Source organism: Dryas octopetala, chromosome 8, assembly GCF_963921425.1.
Source record: "Dryas octopetala chromosome 8, drDryOcto1.1, whole genome shotgun sequence".
Taxonomy (NCBI): domain Eukaryota; kingdom Viridiplantae; phylum Streptophyta; class Magnoliopsida; order Rosales; family Rosaceae; genus Dryas; species Dryas octopetala.
In genome coordinates this window covers 210,106-233,773 of record NC_141373.1, presented here as the reverse complement: position 1 = coordinate 233,773, position 23,668 = coordinate 210,106, and the positions used below count along the sequence as shown (strand labels likewise).

Sequence of the window (23,668 nt, the reverse complement as noted above, 5' to 3'; positions counted from 1 at the left end):
TAAACAAATATGATGATTTCCAACCCCCAGGCTCCCCTACTTTATTTATTTGCTACCACATGAAATAATCAGTAGACCTCCATAGTCCAAAATCCAAATAGACTGAGAAAACTGATGATAAGGTTCTTGTACAGTACTTGCCACCTTTTATAATTATATATTAGACAATTATTACATTTGTGCCCAAAATAATGTGTAATTAGACAATTTATTTGGGATATGCATGCATGACAGAGAGTAAAAGTAAAATAAAAATAATATGACAATTGATTTGTCATAAAATCTGAGTTCATGGTGTTGGACTATTATTTGGTAGCAAATTATGGAACAGTAATCTGGCTTGGATCACTTAGCATCTCTATCAGAGAGTATACAACTTAACATCAAAGAAGATATAATTCTCTGTCACACCCATGTACAGAACAGCATTTATCTGTATGCTAATTTGTTTTATAATATTTGGCCTGCAGAAATTTGGATAAAACAAATTAGAGGAGATATATAGATGATTAAGTTGGAGTGATTGCATTACGTACAGTACTGGGGGAACATGAAGTTGGATCCATGTTTGAACTTTGAAGAGAGACAGAGGAATTAAAAGGTGAGGAACCCATGTTGGAGAAGGGGAGCACGTGCAACAAGTTTCTAGCTTGCATTTGAAAAAGCAAAGGCAGAGGGGTTTGCACGTGCCCTGCTTCTCCAACAAGGAACACTCACCTGCCACAGAGCCTACCACCACACACACAGTCACACACTACACTACTTGAAGAATTGTTGAATTGTGAATTGGATGAAGGAAGAAGCTCACGTATTTATAGGGGCAAATGGGAAGAGAGAGAGAGTGTGTGTGTGTGTTTGGATCATGTCTTTGGAGGAGTAAATTGAAGGTACTGGTGGGGAGGAAAACCCACTGTGAAGCGAAGCCATGCCATGCCATGCCATGCCATGCCATGCCATGCCATGATGTTGTATCATGTTGTACGTGAAGAAATTCAAAGTAGAGATATATCTGAGGAGACCCAAAGGGGAGTCCTGTCTGCCTTATTTTCACAAAACCCACCACCCTTTTTGTTCCTTCCAGGATTCAGTGCACAGAGACAGACAAACACATGCATCTAAAACATTTAATATGTCCCGGCCCTACCAATATGGCAATGCTTGCAATGCCCATACATCATGCAATGAGCAATCCTACCCTGCCTTGGATCAGGAATCTATGGCCATATATGATGTTCTGTAGGCCTCCTAGATCATCCTATTGCGGTGGGGCCAATTGGAGCCTCAACTTTTTCTTTTTGGGACCAAATATATATAGGATAATATTGTTATATCCACCAAATTATGTGTCCATTTGTTTTATTTATTTAAATATGAGTTCATTTTTTCATTTTACTTTTAATAAGTAAGACACTGGTGCACGTACCGACACATTATTCAATTGTTAGCAAAGATATTTGATAAAAAATGGAGATGTAGTAGAGCAAGTGCAAGCATGGGAATAGAGAATAATGTAAGAGTGCACGTAGGCTTTGCGTGTTGGGGAGAAGGTTTTGAGTGTGCGTATTTATGTTTGGGTTATTGAGAGAGGGAGGGGCTGGACTGCTCCCTAGGTAGATATGATTCCCTACATGGAGTAGGCATCAGCTTTTTCCTCCCAGAATTTATGGTGCTAGAATTTCATACCTCCCGATCATGCCAATTTGCCAAGCAAGCTACGTGTTACAAACTTACAATGTATGTATGCTAAGCCGAGCAGCCCGTAAGCATTAGCTCATAAGGGCCTAAACAAACATTTGCATTAGCCTTGGTGCCAAACCTTGTGACCAGTTTCCACACTGAACCATCGAACCAATCTCTTCTTTCCTTTTAATTTATTGTGGGGTGAACTGACATAAAGTTGAATGTAAAAGGTGGGTACATCTCTTTTGGTGACAGTGTGTAAAATTCAGCAGCTTTGAATCTTTGATAGTCATCATACTCATGCTTTTTCACTCTTCCTTCCTCTTGGGTTTAGCCAGATCCATAAATAAAAGCTAGTGGTCTGCAGGAATCTGGATAAACCATGGTTGCTTCAGTAGTGTAGTTTGACTACCATGAACCTCAATTAATTAATGTCACTTTGGGTCGCACATAACATACACATAGTTTCAGTCTTTTAGATGAAGAGCGTCTTGATTGCCAAACCAATCTACCTTTGAATAGACTAGTTAAAAGAGAAATATCTTAAAGAGCCCAAGTGGAAAGTGGAAAGCCTAAAAATTAAAGTGCAATATTGATGAAGGGCAGTAGGGCACAACAACTAGTCGGTGAGGCCCATACATACATTACAGGATACAGAGAGTGTGATTTCACAATTCACAGTGGCCTTTATTGAATCAGAAATTTGTCTTGTGGGAGAAGAACATAGATTCTGGATGAGGTCATTATGAAATCTGAGCAAGGTAGGAACATAAATACTGGCGTGTGCACCCTGCACTTGAGAGGAGGGTGTAAGTAGTAAATGCTTTATTTGTTCACACACTCATTCATGTATGCTGTATGCAGCAGGGGCTTTGAAACTCAATCATGCTTCCCAGAAGCTAAATTTCCACCACACTTGATGGATATGTTTGACTTCGCCTCCAAACTAAAAAGAACAGCAACAATACAAAAGGTACGTTCTTGTGGTGTGGGTGGGTTTGAATACAATTGGGATTTGCTCATTTCTTTGTTTTTAACCTCAACCTGATCAATGCACAATGAAATTGTATTTTCAGAGCTTGTGTATTATATGTGAAGCAAATATAATGTTGAAAGCTATTGTCCCACATTTTCACATAGTAAACTCTATTTCAAATCCCTCGCTTATTTCACAATATAGAACCACCCTGTTTTTTTTTTTTTTTTAATTCTTTTCCTAATAATCAAGTTTTTGTTTTGTTTTTATGTTTTTACAAGGGTAAAAAGGTATTTAAAAACTCACAAAGAGAAAAGTAAGGGGATATTGGTCTAAATAGAACCACCCTATTTCAAATCCCTCATTTCTTTCATTATGGTTTAAGGTTTATAGAAAGAAATTTAATATACATGATTAAAGCATTAATGTTTGACTTGCTCACTATGAAAAAACGTAGATAAAAACTGAGCTAGCAATCAGTAACAGAGATAAACAACCCCATACATCTAGATGCTGATCATAGCTTGAAATTGAAATTCACTTGAACAACATAGCGCATCCTAATCTGGTCGACATTGTAAACTATGTACTCATTGTACAGTAAAGCACCCTGCGAAAAGAATATAAAGGAAAGAAGATTTAAGAAATATTAATTTTACAATGAAACAATTCCGGCCAAAACAATTCTAAGAAATGATGTATTCTACCTTGGGGTCCGGTTTCTCTTTTGGCTTTCCTAGGGGAACCACAACACCATCCTCTAGTAACTGAGCTTCCGAAAGATCTGGTTCAGTTCCCCCAACTCCTTTTGTGCTGCAACATTAGGTTTCAGAAGCAACAATTATGACGATTAGTTCTGGCCAATTGAGTAATGCAATACACGTTTTAGTTCTGAAAAAGGGGAAGCATTCGGCAAAGGTCATGTCTCTCCCCCATAAAACTACATTATACTGCAGATACAAAGTTTATTTGGTAGAGAAGATAAACTTAGAATCTGTGATGCAGAATTTCAATTACTCAGTTTAGTTATCAGCAATTAGATGAAGGTAATATTAGTGTCCAATAAAGATAGCTGGATAGCATGATATTCGCGTCCAATATATTAAATAAAGAAACAACCTTAGCTTCCCTTCTGGCAACTTGTCAGCATCATACTTAGCAGTTAAAAGCTCAGCCATGTCACCCAGTGCAACCTCAATAAAACACAGTTAAAGAATTTTATTAGAATATTCAACTATGACAAAGGTGGTTCCGATTTAATAAAAAAAAAAAAAAACTAACACAAAGGAGGGACATTTATAGTTAGAAAACAAATGCATTACTCCCAAAAGAAAACCCATCCTAGCATGGACCAACCAACTCAGCCACAATCAGCATGCAGAGCAAAAAAGTGGAACACATACATGTGAAGTCAGTCCCTCAAAGTATTCTGTGGGGAATTCAAGTTTGACAGATTAGTGGTTGGGAAAATTCAAATTCTTATCCAGAAAAATTTTTCCAACCTCTCATATAATTCTTGATCTTTAATGACATGCAATGCATAGCTGGATAGAGTTGATAATCTGATAATGCTGTTGCACTCTTAACACTAGGTCTTTTTAGTATGAAAATTATATTTTCTACTGGCTGAAACTTGAAAGACAACCTCACAAAGAAGCAGCACACCAGCTGTAGAAGCGTTAGTAGCATAGCAATAATTTGCACTTTTGGAGAACATGTCGGCGAAGTAAATTCCTTTCCCAAACATGTAACCAGTTACAGGTGCTTCAGGTGGAGCTATGCGCAAACCTGGGATACAATGACACATGTTTAATTCAACTTTTTGCATTTATCAATGAATTAATCATAGCATATGCGCTGGGCATACACACACACACACACACTTACTTATTATTAAGTGTATTAAGAATATAGAGCAAAAAGGATCACCTTGAGATAAAATGCCAGCCCAATTCGTGAGACGAGAACCATGCCATAAAAGCATTCTATTTTTCATACTAAAAAACTGCTCATATGAGTAAAAACGTGGTTAGACAGTTATAAAGATCAAAGTTTAGACTGTGCTAAATTATCCAAAATGAAAGAGACATTTTATGAAACAGCCTCGTATAGATCATCCTAACCTTTTTGTAACGATCAACTTCACCCTCTCTTGATGCACGGAATATTTGAATGATATCAACAGTATAATTTGAATGCGTTTTTGCGTGAGTATGATGCAGATATTTTGCAATCTGACAACAGCCACAGAGGGAAAGAAAATTAAAGAACAAATTGAGCAGCTAATAAAAGCATTAGCAAATTTTTTGAGTAAACTGTAACTTGTGGACCCTTCTTTTGTATAACTCATAGATACCATATCAAATTCATCAGAATCAGCACCGAGCGGTGTAAGCTCACAGCGGAGGCGTTGGTAATTAGAATACAAGGGATCTTCCTACAATAACAGCAGAAACATACATTAGAAGGTTAGATTACTTGTATGCGTTAAAAGATCAAGAGCGTGCAATAGTGCTGCTGTCTCAATACCTGCATCCCAGTGTCATCCTTCAACAATTTTGTTGCAACCACAATTTCATGTAGTGCTTCAACCTTCAAGCAGATAGAAGGTGTTAAGTATTTTATAATCAAAGGCAACAGAATAATTGTCACACACAAATAGCGTCTCACTGATAGACTACACGAGGTTGTGTCCAACAATAACCTTAAATATCAAGTTGTGGAATTTGTCAGAAGAACTATACCGACATATACAGGAACAATAGCAAAAAGAATTACCATTTCCAACTTCTGTTTCAACTTTTGAGGAGTATCAATCACAAAGTTACCTGCATTACTCATCTGTCCAAATCAATTATATGCCTTCTTTTAAGATAAGTAGAATAAAATGAATAGTTACCCATATCCTGGGTATGTTGTATGCTCAATGCATCCTTCAACCACAGAGAGAGAGAGAGAGAGAGAGAGCTCACGCATTTTTTTAAATCCAAAGTCATGAGGAATGACAGTGTAGAATTCTCTGCAAGAGGTCATATATCAAAAATTTGGAATTCCTAATTTCTTTAGAGCTAGCATTAGATCATTAAAACTAAAGGTACAAAAAAAGAGGTAAAATCTGCATGCCATCTGCCAGCATCTAGCGTAGAGAGAGAGAGAGTCCTTACCCGCTTAATTGTTCAAGTGTTCTCCTATCAGACTGGCCAATCACATCAGCAATCCTCTTCAGGATATTATAGCCCTTGGCATGTTCAAAATACAAAAATTAATTTGTTGCATATTTCATGAAGAAGCTGGTTAAGAAAACAGACACTTTAGAGCAAGTGACAGCAGTTTTAGTAAATATCCTTTTCAGTTGTTCAGGTTAACTAATAATTGAAATACAATTATTTTTCAAATACAAAATAATTAGCACACTCCAAAGTTGAAATGAACCGGAGGAGACTTCAGTGCACAAGCCAAAAGCTTACCTTTAAAATTGTTGATTTGCTAAGCTTACCAAGTGGCAACTTATCAGCATTGTATCCTACCAAATACGGGAACGAAAAACCACATCAATTAACTGAATAGATTACAGAAAAAATGAAATTGTCCAAATAAAATTCTTGTTCTCAATTGATTTAAACAACTGATTAGCTTTAGATTATTAAGAGTTGTAAGTTTCAACATTCTGTTTTTTCTTTTTTTGAAAAGAACTACATGATGTCGTTTTGACAGTGAATCAGAAAGCAGCTAACCTATTTGCATCATCTGCTGCTTCATCATGCCGATGTTGCAAATAAGAGATATGAACTTTGCGATGCGGGGCTCAAGTTGTGTTTCCAAAGGTTGAGCTCCTACAGCAGAGTCATTCTTTTCTTGGACCTGATAATGATTATCAAATACTAAGAAGGAGCAAGCAAGATAATTTTCTTCTCCACCCCTCCCCTTTACCCCCAACACACACAGGTCTGACACCCACCTGTTGACCCTTCTTCATTGAGGCAATGGAGAGACAAGATTTGAAATATATAACATTTTTTCAATATGAGAAATATATAACATAAATAGGATACAAACCAAGATTGTCTTGCTACCAACAGTAATCTCCTATCTTTTAGTCCTATTTGCAGGGCATAATGAGTATTTCCAGCATTCAGAAAATTATGTAAGGAGATAAACAAAGAATTGTGGATACTCACAGCTGATTGGTATTCCTTTCCGTTGTAATCCATTTCTAACCACATGTAGCACTTTGGGAAAGAATGGAACATTTTTCTGTTGGACCAATCATTCCTGGTTTTGTCATAGAATTTCTGTTTAAACTCCTCAATCGCACTGTCTTGGGATGTGTAAGGGCCTTGTATCTTGTTTTGACCCTTAACACCTACTCTTCCCCATCTATAGTAAACCATGAAAGTACCACCATCATCCGATTCTGCATGTTTATGTAGAAACAGTAAGAAAAAGATAAGTACATATAACCTGAACTGGTGTAATGTGCCAATGCCATGAGTCCCATGACTCATCAGAGCAGAAGATACTTCATTTTTGTGAAGTACAAAAGCATAAACAGTGCCTTTAAAAATTTTGTTAGAATTAAACATTTTAATCATTAGTTGTTGCAAGCTAAAATCATCTTCAGTCAAATCTTGTATAAATTCATGAATTTGATTGCTACAACTACATATGTGATATGTGCTTGATGAATCACCCCAACTGCATCAGTATTTTCATGAATTCTAAATTACGACAATCTAATAATCTGGAATGACTAAATATTTTTTTGAAATATGCATTCAGTGAAATCTGTTGAAGGGAAAAAGGGTTAACCAAGAACTTGAATCACATAGAACTTGTTATTGTTATCTCCAACATTTGTCTGGTTCAACATGGCATCATATACATCATCACCCTGCATAAAAAACGTCATTGATCAGTGTGAATTTGAAACAAATGGAATTGACATTTCCACTAAGCACGAAATGCAATTGACTCATTTAGTGCCATTATCAATACTATTCAGACTTGCCAGTTGCAAAACATGATAATGTGTCTTTATGTGATCTGGTAGCCACTGATCCAACACAGCCGCACCCTTTTTGGTAGCAGTTACGATCTTCTCCTTGCTTTCATTCCCTTCTTCAATAGCTACCACCAGAGCATAATAAATAAGTGCCCCAATTCTAAGACATTGGTTTCTAACCATTTCCTATTTTTCTTGCCAACCAAACGCAGAATAAGTTACTATTAAACGGAGTCAAACTGTCAAAGCTTATACCTCGACCACCAGGAATGTCATCGGAGTCCTCTTTACAAAGCCGCTCCAGCAATTCTTTTTTGGACCCAGTTGCCGAAATTCCAAGAAGAGTGGCTTGTTCACGCAATTGCTTAATACTCATGTTCCGAAACTTGTCAGTGGCCTTGATTTTCTCGGACCCAGTTGAATCCCCCTCTTCTTCTTTTGAGCTCCTTTCCCTCTTTTTGATAACCGAACCATCACTTGCGTCTGTGGATTGCTTGTTTTCTTGGCGCAGAGTGGACTCGAGCCTCCGAACCTGCAGCAACTCAAAATCAATAGGCGAGAAGTCGTCAAAGTCTTAGAGAACTGAGAGAGAGAGAGAGAGAGAGAGAGAGGGTTGTGAGACCAGGGTGGGCTTGATTCCGGTGATGCTGAGACCACGCTGGGCCAATTCGTTTCGGAGCTCTTCTACTTTGAGCTTGTTCGCCATTAGAGAGAAGCGTTTGATGTTTGATACTGATTACTGAAAATAGAAGGGGGAGTTTGAAGCGGGAGTAGGGAGTGAAGGAGTAGCTTCTCTTTCTCTACATTTGGCGAATTGGCGGGGTTTCACAGTTTCTTATGGATTGGGCCTTTTTGTATGGAAGTGTTGGGCCTTAGCAATCCAATAACGAGGCCTAGTCTTAGTTCACTGTTAGCAATGATTCTGCTCCACCTTATGTGATTGATGAGCTCAAGTTGCTAACCATTTAGTAAGGGATGGCAATAATCCCGTCCCTGCCAATCCAACAGAGGCCCGCCCCGACTAAACGGGTATGGTAATACCACTCCCCGCTCCGTCCCGTATACCTATTTAACTTAATAAATATATTATATAATATTAATTTTATAATTACATTTCAATTTTATGTTATAATTTTTAATTTTTATTAATTTAATAGTGTTATATGATTTAATGTAATATGTGTGTTAGTATATTTCATCTATATTATATTATATATTTGTGTTGATTTCGTGTTATTTTAATAAGAAAAGAAAAGTTAACAAAAAAAATACCGGTCCCGTTATACAGGGCGGGAAGGGGATTGTATTGGCAGAGTAACCGATACTTAATAAATAAACAAGAAATTAGTTTTTTTTTTTTTTTTTTGACATATCCAGGGATACATCTTGAAGATGGTCAAAAGCAATAGTAGAACCTTCAATCAAATTCAGTGATTCGCACAAAAAAAATAAATCAAACTATGTTGAATTGCGGCACGCGTTAAAGCGCAAGATTGAGAATCTTCTTGGATTATCGGAAACAAACCACTTAAACCTTCTTGGATTACCAAATACAATTATACAGAACAGAATCCATGGTAACCAGAAATCCACTGAAACTTGAAATGTTCACAGGGCCACCCAAAAAAAAATTGAAACCTTGACCTCATAATTCTTTTTCCTTTTCTAATATATCCCGACAATAATAATACATTGAAGCATCATATCTCAACAGATTAACGACATTCTAGTTAGGGATCCATGACCGCAAAGAGCTAAATCCTATTGTCTACTTCTTTGCATAGGTAATCAACATCGAATTCTGCGGCGTCATATTAAAACCTTGGAGTACCTGCATTGCTACTGTTGATTGCATCTCATCTCCAAACTCCACAAAGGCAATACCTGGCTTCGTTTCCACCATTCTAACCTCCTTAAAACCAGCATGTTGGCAAAAGAGCATTTGCAGCACCATGGTAGTTGTATCCTGAGGAAGATTTTGAACAAAAAGTATGTTATTTGGTGGAGCAGGAGCCTCAGGTACCATGGACATCACACCACCAGGATAAGGTATTTGGGAGAGCTGCAGCAGAGAGCAATAAGTTAAGGATTGCATGACAGCAACAATTAAAATTTATTTCCTAAAAGTGTATCCAAAGGTTAACAATTCAACAACAGCCACAAAGCATATATATGTTTACAAAGGAAAAAGTTTCATCACTTTAAAGTGGGAACACGTAACTCCATGATTTCACAACTCGTCATAAGGGATACTTGTCTGATAATTGTTTGTTATGTCTTCTCATATATGCTAGTTTCAGTGAACCAAAACAAACTTGAAATAGATCAGTCATAAGGGATACTTGTGTGATCAAATTTCCAATCACCGCAATTAACCAAATATTACTTATATCTATGTACCTCATCACAATTTCACTACCTTCACACACCTATCTACTTTGTTTATGTTTCAAGAAACGTGACAATTTCCAACTCTTATAAACCACATGCACTTTTTTCAACTAAATAGACTTCACAAACAGTGAAAATTGTTGCACTTCAAAGAAGACTAAACACATAATACAATGATTAAAGAAATCCACATCAAAACACAAAGAGTGAAGTTATAGACAAAGATAAAATTGAGAGTAAGTGATCCCTCATGAAACAGAAAGCATGCTTACAGGGGGTGCTGCACCATAGGCACCAGCATAAGCAGGATTCAGACCCATTCCAGCTTGGGCAGCATCATGTTGCTCTTTTCGCTTTTTCCCTGCCACATAATGAACAGAAAAACAAACTTTAAGACGATAAAAAATCACATATCCACCATACATTAATACAACATATGTTTATTCGAAACAATATATCTTATTTTAACACATTTATATATACAAGAGAGAAGAATGTACAAGATATGGGAATTGCAAAATACGATAATCAATACATACATAAAGTTCTAACTTCTAACATGGTTAATTGATAACCATAATATCCCAAACCCCTAGCATCATTTATTGGTACAAGAGAAGACAAATGATCAACACTTTGTGGAGACAAAACATAATAATACATCCATAACATAAATGACACCTTGACTGAAAGCTTTTCTGGCAGAGTATTACTTGAATTGGGCGAGAGAGAGAGAGAGAGAGAGAGTTTTACCCTTGTCGTCATGCCTCTTTCGTCTTTCACGTGGAACAAAAGTACCATCAGCCTTTGCTATTACATCTGATTTGGTCTTGGCATATTGTATTCTCTGCGTTAACCACATATCAGGAAAGTAAAATACCAAATCATATAGAGGGAATACAAAGCTTATGGTAATGATAATGATAATTTATTATATCTACCTAACAAGCTTGAGGTATAATACATTTGAGCTTCATTCATTTGATGACATGACATGCGGATATGCTTTCAAGTGTATTTTCTGTTCTTATCAGTTTAAGAGGCAGATATGCTTTTACGAAGAACAAAAAAATAAAACAAAACAAAAACAATTAGCAGACTTGCAGTCAATATAACCAGGAAGATAGAACAATCATATGAATGGCAAAGAAAACCTACCCTAACAGGCCTAGCCCAACCCACCCTTGCCTATATAGCAGCATGTAGGCTTTTGAATTTCCATGATATCAATCTGACTTCACAACAACAAACTGAAGCCTTTTCTGCCATTTTAATTCAACTCTCTACCCCTTGTATTATGCACAGTAAACTAAGAACAAATCGAATTTTTACCAAAATCCACAAGAATTATACCTAAAATTGCAGTATCTGAGAGTCAAGCACAATAGAAAATAAGAGTAAGCATAAGAATAAGATTACCATGGGCTTGTCGTAAAAAGGAAAGCCTTGCATTTGGCGAAGCGCATTGGTTGCTGAAGAGACATCCTCAAATACGACCCAAGCTTGCCCTTTGTGCTTGAGCGTCTTAAACGCCAACACCTCCAGTATCTTCCCAAACTGCGAGAACACCGCGTGCAGCGATTTCTTCAACTCGTCCAGCTTGATTTTCTCGTTCAGTTTGTTGATGTAGATGGTCTGGTTCGCTGGAACTTCGGTGCCGCTGTTGTTCTCTCCCATTATTCTTCTTCTTTCGAAGCTACCAAAGAGTCTCTCTCTGACTTGCTTCAGGGCAAGGCACCACTGCAACAGGCCTTCTTCGACTTCACTGTTAAAAATTCGAGAAAGCCCTAACTACGCCGCAGTCGTAGACACACCCCCATGGATTTCGATTGGACTCCCACAACTCCTATTTGGGTTACTTCACAATCTCGGGCTTGAGCCATCTTATGGCCCAGGATTTTAGTTTGGTTGGACTCAAAATTTTAATTTGAGCTAGTTAATGGGCCTCTACTTTCAACCCAAAAGTTCAGTGTCCACTATAACCGCGGTAACCTAAACTTAATACAAGGCTTAGTCCAGCTAAGAGGCCCAATGGTAAAGAGGCTTTAGGCCCAAAAAACTAAAGACAAAAAGAAATATTTGGTTTGTTTCGCCACCAGTAAGAACTAGATATATCTCACTTCTTTTCTTTGTTACGGCAATTGAACTATGAACCTATATTAATGCTAACCCCGCTTCTCCTTTAAACTAATGAATTCATAATCTAAAACAGAGCCATTAGAAACATTGAAGTTCATCCTAATCGTAACACCGCTTCTCTTTTAAACCAATATATTCATAGTCTAAAACAGATCTATTAGAAACATTGGATATATATATATATTTTTTTTCTGAATAATTAAGAAACTAAAATGTATTTCAGCTGTAAGTGTTAAGTCCCACAAAGAAGAGTATGTCTGTATGTGTCATATTTCATTGTTATATGTGAGGCCATGAGTCCTCTTTTGTGATATTAATTGGTTGGTCCCAACTCCCATATCTGATTTCTGAAACACAGAAGGCAATGCTAGGCTATAATTAAAGAAGGATCCTGATCTTTATATATATATATATATATATATATATGTATGTGTGTGTGTGTGAGCTAGGTTATTCGATGATGATGAGGTTCCTTAATTGACGTACCCCTCCCACTTGGACACTTGGGCACCACCGCGCCAGATATATATTGTTTTAGACTTTTAGGTCCCAAAAAGCTGCAGCAAATGGCTGCCGAATGCACTATTCATTATTTAACCCCGACCCTTGCGTTGAATGTAAAGTCACATATTAACCCTATTCCATATATATATATATATATATATATATATATGAGAGGGACTTACCTGCCCAAGATTCCAGCCGTGGTGTCTCTCTCTATCTTTTTTCTCTCTTTTCTCTTTACCGTTATACAAGCAGCCTGCCCTTATCACAAGGGCAGCCTAAGTTATTCTCATATATATATATATATATATATACACACGCATTTGACAGAATGACAGTAAATGGTAGCATTAATAAAGAATATATAAAAAATTGAAGAGTGATCAGGAAATGCCGAAATGTTAAAAGAATTTTTTGTACAGATAAAAGCACTCTGCACACCGTAGAGTCATAGACGGATAGAACCTAGAATAGATAATTAATTACAAAGCATATGGTTTTATGCATTGGTTGGCAAATCCAAAAAGAGAAAACAAGGCAAATGGTAAGTATGGTTATGGAGCCATCTAGAAAAGTGATGGTGAAATACAAGTATGCATATATGATATATCCTTTCTCTTTTGTTGAGTATTTGTGGTTTTGTAGAAAGAAACACTAGGCGTATAGGAGACCCGTGATATCGGTGGTATCACGGGTGGTAGTGCAAGAATGTGCAACCAATGGAGTGTAGACTGTGGATGTGAAGCCGTGAACATGATCTGATTAAAGTCCAAACCTGTGGTTGTGAAACGACACGCCTTCCAAGTGGGAATGGTTCCCACTCAATCTATCTAGCTAGCTTATATTATAAAATCTTAGAGCTGTAAAACGAAGGTGAACCAAGCAAAATGTACAAATTTAAAAGATACAAATTTAATTAGACATTGGATCTTTCTTTGATTCATCATCATGAGACATGAGACTCATGACCCTTGACTTGGCCACCACTTGATCATTCATCGCTTTTCCTCAGTAATTGCCTGACCTTCCAGAACATACATCACCAAGAAACTCCGCCATCACTTCCTTTCTCTTTTTCCCGCCACGTGTACGACTACTACGTCATAAGGCCGCGTGCATCCACGGCTCATGTCTGGAAACTTTCTTTCTAGACACCGCATTCAGTATTCACGCATTGACGTTGACCCAGGTAAAGGAAAAGTCCTCCACTCAATCTCAGCCGTCGGATCCATCTCACTTGCCAAATAGAACCGGAAATTGCTCTTTCTTGACAACACGTGGCAGTAAACTAGAGGTTCTAGACCACGCGTCTCTGATTGTCTCCCCTATATAAAGCCCTCGGCCCCTCTCTCTCAAAACCATCTTCGCAATTCCAGACAGAGAGAAAGAAAGAGCCATACATACACAAAGGAGATTGTTTCTTTCGCTGCTGTGGAAGTTGAAGAATCTTCCGCAAGAGCTCGAGCTTTCTACAGCGGCGTTTCGATTCTGTCTCTGAGTTTTCGATTCCATACAACAATGGCTCGTTCTTTCTCCAACGCTAAGCTTGTCTCTGCTCTCGTCGTCGATGCTCTGTCCAGCCCTATCAGCAGGTACGGATCGATCTGTTTTCCTTTTTCCATTGAGCTTAAAACGATATGAAACGGCCGGTAATTACGGTCTGACAGACATGCTTTGGGCGCACGTTAGCCCACGTGAACCTATCGAAAGTGATTCATTTTTTGCAATTAATTAATTGTGATTCAATTGTTTGCAGACGTGGATACGCGGCGGGGTCTCAAGGAGTTGCGTCGAGTAGCGTGGTTAGAGGAGGAGGTAGAAACGTGAACGTGGTGAACAACTCTGGGGAAGACAAGGTGGGCTCCACCTTTAAGGTATCGTGGGTCCCAAACCCGAAGACCGGGGTTTACGGACCCGAGAATGGCGTTGAGGAGCTCGACGCGGCCGAGCTACGTGCCATGCTCTTGAAGAAGCACTGAGATCCATTCGTTGAACTCAATTTCGAATCTTCCGAAACACAAGATGAGGAATGGGCTGTCGGCGTGTTTGTGTTTGAATTCTTCGCCGGACTATACATTTTGTAATAGCAACTTCCTCCGTCCTCTGGAATAAAAGATAATTAATTCACGCCATATATTATTATTCATTCGCTTGTTTGTTTCATTTTCGTTGGTTCATTATTTTGTCAAGGGCTATGTTCTTCTTTTGGACCAAATTTGACCTCGTTTATGAATTGGTAGGGACTCGGTAAACTTCACAGAAAGACAGATGTGATGTCTTTTCATTGTTTGATGTATATCCAAAGCCTCATGCTTTTATTAATAGGCCACCCCTCCATAATTAATTTCCTCCTTGATTAAGATGTCTAATGCTGGCATTAATTGAACGAACAATTCATCAAACTAAATTCATTTTCTGCGTGCACGTAATTGACATATCAAGTTCACATAATTAATTTTTATATAGATAGAGAAAATTCCATATCAGAAAAATAAATATAATAGCCGTAAACAAGTATAGAACCATCTCTGGATGTTTTTGAGAAAACACTCATTGTGATGATCACTACTAGCTGTCACTTACTCAGGAGCTAGTTACGCAACTACCGGCCAAGAAAGGAAGCGGCACCGTTTTTGGTCGTCATGTCCAACTAGATTCAGTGGTCTAATAGCTCCCAAGTTGGCAAGTTCCAGCAATAAAGTTATAAAATGTGGTTGATACTTGATGGTGCATACAGAATCATTGATGCAATTACTGGATAGATGCTGCTACTGTTGAATAATTGGCGACAAACGAATATCATTTGCCATTTGGTGGACATAAACTATTCAGGAAAATGGGAGCATTATTATTAGTGTTAGCTCATGTACGTGACTGTGCTTTAAGCCTAATTTTATTTAGGCGCAGATAAATAGATATTAGGGAATCAATCAATGTGTCTCACTTTGTTTGCCAACTCCATTGCCAAACAAGATACAATAAAATTTCTGGTAGGGCCAAATTTTGTAATGTCTTCTAATACATCACGTATTTGTGTTGCAATAGCTAGCTAGATGCGGTGAATTGTCGACCGACTATTATTAATTTTTTATTTATGATGCGTCCAGTACAAACAAAAAGTTGTCCATTTACGGTGACGTCGACGTGATGATTCATTTACGGGGTTGACCTAAATTTTTATGCCTTTGCTTGTAAATGAAGAAACTCAGCGAAGACAACTTCTCGGATGCTTGAAGAGATGTTCTTAGAATGAGACAGGGACTTGCATAGCAATGCATCATTGCATTCTACCGCAGAACCATGTAAACTATTTTCGTTTCTATTTTAAACCGTGTAATATATATATATATATAATAACCTACATTCAATTATTCAAAATGTCAAAGGAGTTTCTTTCCGAAACAGTGTGCTATGCCACACCACTACTCAAACCAGAAAAACACAAACAGTGAAACTTCAAAATAAAAAAGCTATTGATCCAATAGACTTTGGTTGTCACAACCTTCAATTCCCTGTATGATGTGCTCTATCTGCCAAATATTAGGCATATTCGTTATGCATAAAGCAAAGAGATCAGGCATACAGATTAAAAAACAACAATTCATCACCACAACTTCAAAGGGAGACCAGGAGAAACAATTTTCAGAGGCAAGCCACCGACTTAATTCAATTTTCTAGACTGTAGCTATTTTACATGAAAAGGTAGAAAAAGCCCAATACTGATGGATTGGCCCGGAACTCTGTATTGTCCAAGACAGTAGACCCAAAGACCTTGGCTATTAAAAATCAGAGGAATAACCCTTAGAAAAAGAGTTAAATTGCTATTACTCTGCTATGAAACAGCGCAGTCATGGCTCGCTGCTACGTTGCCCTGGCATTGTCAGACCAAACGGCATCACCTTGTAACGCGCCTTCCTTTCTGATATGGTGATAAACGCTGTGTCTTCCTCAGTGATATGGACATGGACCCCAAGTTGGCAGTAATAACTAATACACCATACCACAATGTAGAGGGAGCCCGAAAAAAGCAATAATAAACCATCGGCCCAATTCACAAGCTGGCCATTGTCGGCAATATTTTCTTCCAACACAGCTTGAAAACCACTAGTGCACAGATCTCAGTCTCTTTCAGATGAATGCTAATCATTGTTCCAACATCTAATGAGTAAAACTTTTCCAGATCAGATCTTCAGTTTTTCTTCACTTTTGTCTCCTCAGTTATTCAACAGGGGATAAAATTCTTTGGTAAATACTGCAACTACTTCATAACCATAAATTTATATATAAGCTCAGAGTCTCAGACTTTAGGTACTTAACTTTAAAGCCGGCAAACAGTCTTTATAGCTTATGAAAATACAAATACCACAGGGGTTCTTAATCTCTCCCATTTGTAATTGCTAAAGGCCACTGACATCAACTTCATGCTACAGAGATTTCCAATATTTTTCCCACATCCTTTTGACTTAACAATGTCCCCTCACATTTACCCATAACATAATGCAGAGTTCGTCTGGCTCTACATTAATAAACCCATGTGTCAAGGGAAATTTTCTTCCTAAAAGTTTCTTACACCTTACAGCATAAGGATTAGTTCTGTAGGGGAGGCAACCAAATACAAAAACTACTCTAGACTTTGAACTGCAAAAATTTTGGTAATGTGTTGAAATTGAATTCTATATTCTCCAAAACCAAAATAAGAACTTCCTTAAGCATAAATGTTAATAGATATTCAGAATATTGTCAGCTATGCCCACTCCACTGAGTTCACCCTCAAATCATAACTGCAAATAACAATCTCTGAGCCATATTCAGCAGCCCTTAAGGCCTTATGATTTCAAACAACTTTTACCATGAGCAGGTGACCACCTAAACCCCAAACAAGGCCATTTTCATTGGCACATTAGTTTTCCAAATATCTTTCTGGAGAAAGCAACATTCATTGAGCCCAAAAGAGCATCATAATAAGAAGTAAGAACACACTGTAAACTGCTCACCACCCTTCATAAACTCTAAGTCACTAACCCTAATGGTATCTGAAGCCTCAAACTTCCAAGCAGACCCTTTTCCATCAACACCTAGCACAAACATTTTCAAGCTATCCACGCAGAAAACGACAAGAACATGAAATGAATACACACTACAATACATCAACTATATGAACACGAATGCAAACTGGGTCACTAGAAAACTTGTCTCCTGAATCTGAATGATAAGAAAGTAAGGAACTTACAATCAGATAAAACACGAGAGCAAGTGTTGTTTTAATTGCCACTGAAAACACATAAGCCATAGAGCCCTAGCAACCAAGATAAACACACTTCAACCTCTCTGCAGGGCACCATAACCCCCACCCCCCATATGCAATAATAATCGATACATAGCAATTTCAATTATACCCTAACTTAATCTCCCGTCAGAATTACAATTAATATTCTTAATCTGTTTTCCATAATAAAACATGTAAATAAACACAAAGCAATTATTGAAAAACATCAAATTGAACATCATTCCAATTTAACATAAACATCCCCATCTCTATAAATCCAATTTCTTTTTCAAATTGAAGAAACAAGAGGGTTCATTTTAATCTTCCTTACTTGGGCATTGCTGCAATCCAATCCACACCCGCACTGCGGGCATTCGAAAAAATTGTCAATTGGAAACGACGCCGAAGCAATCCCCACCGAGAAATCGAGGTCGTCGCCATTCCGAGTCACCTCGACGATATTAAGCCACAAGAACAAGACCTTCACGCTAACCCCAGTGAGCCCAGAGAGCTTGTTCTTAGAGATAAACCCACTTATGGTGGACTTGTACCTCAACTGGTACGAACCCTCCAATGAGAAACTGCACGAACCGTTCCAATAAGCACGGAATTGGCCGTTGCTTTGGTCCAGTTCGTACCCTGCCACACCTTTTGGGAGCAGACCCATCGGAAGACCGAAGTCTTGGATGAGATCGTACGCCGACCGTGTATCCTCGGCGGCGGTCCTTGATGACGTGGCGAACGGCGATAGGATGACGAAGAGGGCGAGAATGGCCGTGAGAGACATGGTTTTTCTTGATATATTTTTATTTTTTTTCTGATCTGTTCTCGCCTTTTCTCTTGTAGAACAAGATTTTTGTTTTGTTATTTTCCGGGAGGGAGAATATTGGCGCAGAGTCGGTTAGGTTTGACTTTGAGTGCGGAGGAGACGACATACATAGTAAGAATACGACAATATTTGTTAACGAAACGGTGGCGTATCTTGGAATTCGTATTGTTTTAGGTAGCCCACGTGGCTGTCACCTTGACAAAGCACGTTGTGGCTGCGGTGCGCACTGAGTTAGTGAGTTACGTAGTGAAGTCCCGATCTCATCTACATGGAAATTACGACGGCAGAACAAGTGGGCCGCTTGGGGGCCCATTAGGCTATTAATCACCCAACAACCTTTTCGGTTTTCCTTTTTTGATTTACTTCTTTCTTATAAAATGGCAGTTACATGTATTAGAATTCCACTTTCCCTTGCCTTTAGCAGGACTGTGCCCAATATAATTTGACCTTGGGAAGCAAAAAATCAAAATTTCTTAAAATTTAAGGCAGGTGGTATTGCTGATCTGCAAGTCAAAATGCATTACAACAATAATTCAAACATGCATAGGCCTCATGCCAAAGCCTCACCTGCCAAGCATGTCGTGCGCAAAAACAAACAATATCAATTAGCTGACTTGTGAGTGAAACAAACCCATTGCAATTATGAAGAAGAAGAACCTACCATAGTAAGTGGTACATCATTTATTCTGGGATCATATATAACATAATGACAAGCCAACCTACATTTAGGCAATGAAAAGTAACTTAAGAAGAGGACAGTAGTGAGTGATTAAACTTAATCTTCGTTCCATTTGTCCCACCATTGACACAATCAAATCCGCATCCACAGGTTGGACTCTCAAGGAAGTTAGTGACCGCAAAGTCGGCGGAGGCGATGCCCACAGAGAATTGGAGCTCATCATCGTCACGAACCACTTTGACAATGCTCAGCCACAGAAAGAGCACCTTAACTTTGATTCCACTCAAGCTTGAGATCTTGTCCTTGGTTATCACACCCTTTATGGTGGACTTGTACTTCAACTTATATGAGTCAATGGAAAAGGTACAAGTGCCATTCAAATAGACAGAGAATTCACCTGTGGAATTGTCTAGTTCATAGCTTAATACGCCTTTGGGGAGAATACCAACTGGGAAGTCATACTCTTGGAGCACTTGGTAGACTGTCAACTCTTCGCTGACAGAAGCAGAAGATGGAGTTGTGAAGGAGGCCAGATAGAAGAGAATTAGGCATAGTGTTGTTGCCTTTGGAGACATGGGTTTTTGTTGGAAAATCATCGACCCCATTTCTCTGAGTTAGAGCTAGATATATCTTCAGCGGGTTGATGAGGTCTTGACTGTTTGGTTTGGTTATGCAGACGCTAAAGGGTAGGTAGTTGGAATATATATAGAGAAGATTTCAAAGATAAACCAAGAATATTCCATTTAATACTTTTCACCATTGACAATGCATCGGACATCAGTCGTATAGTACAGTATATGTCTGAGCCATACAATTAATAGAATGGATACCCAAGACCTGCCGGAAGCAAAGGGGGTTGAAAAATGTTATGCTCTTTACGAAAACGTGATGGAAAAGCTTCACAACTCGAGTTCTGCAGTAATCAAACGATTCAAACCAAACCCTGACGACTACCCTAGTGAAGTGAAAAAATTGGTGACTGAGGCAATTGCTGATTCCAACTCCTGTGATCAATTACTAATTAATTAGCAACCTTGAAAAAACCAGGATGGGAAGACATAACTGCCATCGTCAACATCATAGCTAGAACTGATACATCCCATTTCCTCCATTCTCTTAATTTGGCTGCTAAAAATTAATGTGACAGCTATTAGCTATACACATATAATAACAGGGGAGGACCTATTCATAGGCCACAAGTGGCAACGGCCCCAATATTCATAAATGATGTTTTGTACTTTGTTTTTGGCCCCCCAAATTTCAAAATCTGCCTCCGCACCTGTTTAATATGCCACATATAAAAAAATTAAAAAATATAATAAACGGTCTGATTCGATTTTACCACTTTGTAGAAATTTCAAATCACAACCGAATCGGTAACAGCGGTTTGGTTTGACTTTGGTTTGACTTGTTGACTTTTCATCTACCAAACCAAATCAAATGGGTTTTTAGCTGGTCCGGCCGGTTTTTAATTGCACACCCCTACCATTAATGACCACTCTGGAAATTTTTCGAGTTGGTATTTGGTTGGTTGGAAAATGAAGCTATAACAATAGGGGACATATATTCATTGATGGGAACCTTCACCATTGTCGTGGTTGACGTACTGCTTGTTGAATGCTCATGATTAAGTGATGGTGGAAGATTGCAGGGGTAACATCTACACAGACGCATACATGGTTGTCAGCAGATGGTGATTGGTGACGCCTCTAACAGTAAATTTATGCATTGGAAGAGAATCGCTTTCCAGGATGTGAAATGGATTCAACATGTTAGCTTGCCAGGGCTGCGAAGCTAGAAGAAGCGTGCCAATATGTGCCTCACAAGGATTTGTGCATCTCTAGCCTCAACAATCCTCCAGAGATGAAGATTAAGGGGTTGGCCGTCGTAGCAATTAGCATTGCCGCCAACAATGCATCGATCATTAGAAGTTGGGTATTAATGGATATGTGTGTTGCATACAAGGATAATACCCAATCCACGCCGGAAGAAGAGGGGGTTGACAAATGTTTACAACTTTACGATAACGCCATTGGGAAGCTTCACAACTCCAGTTCTGCAGTATTGTCGAGCGACCCCTACTACCCTATAGAATACAGTCAAGTGAAAAAATTGGTGAATGAGGTAATTGCTTATTCCAACTCCTAATTAGCAACATTGATAAAACCAAGATGGGAACCAGGAGCCAAGTCTTTCGCCAGTTATGCGAAAATGTACTCGCCATCGTCAAGGTCATCGCTGGATAGGACTTATATATACAGGTTCCTTCTGTTAAGGTATACCTCAACTTATTTATGTTGAGGTATATCCTGTTGGGGCCCACACGAGTCGTTTTGTGTCGATCCGAACCAGTTAGTAAGTTAATACGAAGCTAACCATATTTTTGGGCCCACCACATCACTAATCTAATAATCCGAACCATCAATTATTTAGGCCATACTTCAAAGATCATTATTGCAAAAAATTAACTAAATCGAAAATCATGTAGTCATCTAATTGAGATCAAATAAATAGACGAACAGTATTTTCAATAAAAGCATAGAAATAGTTGTTATTATAATCAAATGGCTAAATGACTTCCGATTTTGAAGATTTTTTACATGAATGATCTTTGAAGCATGGCCTAAAAAATAAACGGTTTGGATTTTGAAATTACATTGTGCAGTGGGCCCAACATGATAATTAGTTTTGTATTAACTTACTAACTAGTTAATTTTAGAGCATTCTTGTATATTTATATATATATATATCGATCACATTTCTTTCTTAATTAATTTGGCTGCTAAAAATGTAATAGCCAATTATCTCTAATAATAATAAGAAGAGCCATTTTCTGTTACAAAAAAAGTGCCAAATTATATTTTCAACCGTTAGATTCGATGTGTGGTTAAGATTAAATGAATATTTTAAATGATGAATATATGAACCCAACAATTAATTTCTTCAATTTTAAGTTATAACTATGCTTTTTTGTCTTTATTTTTTTCATTTACTTCTATCTCATTTTGATAACTGAGAAAGATCGAAGCTTACAAGACCAAATTGCAAACCCCATTTTCACTCTTCCCATGCATCGATCCTTGTACTTTTTCTCAAAATACATCATGGGACGAGAATATATTGTACGTTATTATTTTTTTTTTGATAAGAAGCTGTAATTTTATTGATTAAGAATCAGTGAGCACTGCTTCAATGAGCCATGAAGGCATTACATCAGTCCAAAAGGACACTCCAACATGAGACTTAGCAAATTGGGCTAGCTGATGAGCCACTCTATTAGTCTCCCGTCGTCTAAATTGGCATGTGGCTTCCCGAAAGGATGCCATTCGAAGGCGAGCTTCCTCCACCAGGACACCGTCGGCATGCAAGCAAGGAGAATCATCCAAAATACAATTTACTGCATATTGAGCATCCATTTCGAGAATCACATGCTGGCAGCCCATATCCAAAGCTAAAGTTAAACCCATTGCAGCAGCCATTAATTCTGTGGCATTAGGTGAGAAGGAGCCCGGAACTTGCTTGGCCGCTGCGACCATAACAGCACCGGTAGTGTCGCGGATCACCACTCCCAGACCACACCTGCGCCGCACCGCAGATGTACTTCCATCCACATTGATTTTGAACACTCCAGCAGGCGGATGTTCCCAAGTATTTAGGCTAGGTGACGCCAATCCTGCACCCTGCAGCTGAATTTGTGCTTCCCCATATTCCACAGCAAAATGGGCCAGGCGATCGAATGAGAGCGCAACATCCCCTTTCACCTGATTGTGAACCCAGTCATTCCGATAGTTCCAAATCCCCCAACATATGAAAGCAAAAAGAACCATTTCATCCTTAGTGAGGACCTGCATGGCAAACTGGATCAAATCCATCACAGACCCCCCCATCGGCCATCCCACTGCTGCACTTAGGAAAGAGTGGTTCCAAATTGAGCGGGCATGCTTACAGCCCCAAATAGCATGTAAAGAGGTTTTGGGTTTTTTGGAGCAACAAGGGCAGATGGGAGTGTCACAGAGTTTACGGTGGAAGAGATTGGCATTACATGGGAGGATCTCTTTGCATCCTCGCCAAAGAAAAATTTTCACCTTCCCCGGGATCTTAAGTTGCCACACCCCCCGCCAAAAGCCTTCCATTGAAACCCGAGAGGGCCCCTCAGAACCCCCCATGCGATGTTTCCCTGCCATGGCCACCCAATATCCACT

The 23,668-nt window shown here is 38.6% G+C and overlaps 5 protein-coding genes across 5 annotated transcripts; 1 reads left to right on the top strand and 4 right to left on the bottom strand.

The window, feature by feature from the left end:
- Positions 1 to 3,128: 3,128 nt before the first annotated feature.
- PARP2 (poly(ADP-ribose) polymerase) lies at positions 3,129 to 8,380 on the bottom strand. The gene is made up of 18 exons (XM_086254467.1): positions 8,281 to 8,380; positions 7,914 to 8,190; positions 7,665 to 7,783; positions 7,466 to 7,547; positions 6,835 to 7,070; positions 6,391 to 6,517; positions 6,124 to 6,179; positions 5,821 to 5,894; positions 5,629 to 5,675; positions 5,435 to 5,484; positions 5,186 to 5,248; positions 5,013 to 5,093; positions 4,780 to 4,890; positions 4,586 to 4,661; positions 4,302 to 4,444; positions 3,776 to 3,849; positions 3,364 to 3,469; positions 3,129 to 3,266 (listed from the first exon to the last, which is right to left on the bottom strand). Exons 1-18 carry the CDS (start codon positions 8,362 to 8,364, stop codon positions 3,174 to 3,176), a joined length of 1,899 nt encoding a protein of 632 aa, XP_086110593.1. The 5' UTR covers positions 8,365 to 8,380; the 3' UTR covers positions 3,129 to 3,173.
- Positions 8,381 to 9,151: 771 nt separating this feature from the next.
- U1A (spliceosomal protein U1A) lies at positions 9,152 to 11,866 on the bottom strand. Its single transcript, XM_086253910.1, has 4 exons — positions 11,469 to 11,866; positions 10,803 to 10,896; positions 10,322 to 10,410; positions 9,152 to 9,720 (listed from the first exon to the last, which is right to left on the bottom strand). Exons 1-4 carry the CDS (start codon positions 11,724 to 11,726, stop codon positions 9,427 to 9,429), a joined length of 735 nt encoding a protein of 244 aa, XP_086110036.1. The 5' UTR covers positions 11,727 to 11,866; the 3' UTR covers positions 9,152 to 9,426.
- A 2,189-nt stretch (positions 11,867 to 14,055) lies between these two features.
- SAG21 (senescence-associated gene 21) lies at positions 14,056 to 14,838 on the top strand. Its single transcript, XM_086255010.1, has 2 exons — positions 14,056 to 14,284; positions 14,449 to 14,838. The coding sequence occupies exons 1-2, from the start codon at positions 14,211 to 14,213 to the stop codon at positions 14,669 to 14,671; spliced, it is 297 nt and encodes a 98-aa protein (XP_086111136.1). The 5' UTR covers positions 14,056 to 14,210; the 3' UTR covers positions 14,672 to 14,838.
- Positions 14,839 to 18,059: 3,221 nt separating this feature from the next.
- On the bottom strand, positions 18,060 to 18,846 carry LOC147275525 (uncharacterized protein At5g01610-like). The gene has a single exon (XM_086253942.1). The coding sequence runs from the start codon at positions 18,743 to 18,745 to the stop codon at positions 18,248 to 18,250; it is 498 nt and encodes a 165-aa protein (XP_086110068.1). The 5' UTR covers positions 18,746 to 18,846; the 3' UTR covers positions 18,060 to 18,247.
- Positions 18,847 to 19,241: 395 nt separating this feature from the next.
- Positions 19,242 to 20,127, bottom strand: LOC147275524 (uncharacterized protein At5g01610-like). Its single transcript, XM_086254653.1, has one exon. It carries the CDS (start codon positions 20,069 to 20,071, stop codon positions 19,532 to 19,534), a length of 540 nt encoding a protein of 179 aa, XP_086110779.1. The 5' UTR covers positions 20,072 to 20,127; the 3' UTR covers positions 19,242 to 19,531.
- Between the last annotated feature and the right edge of the window lie 3,541 nt (positions 20,128 to 23,668).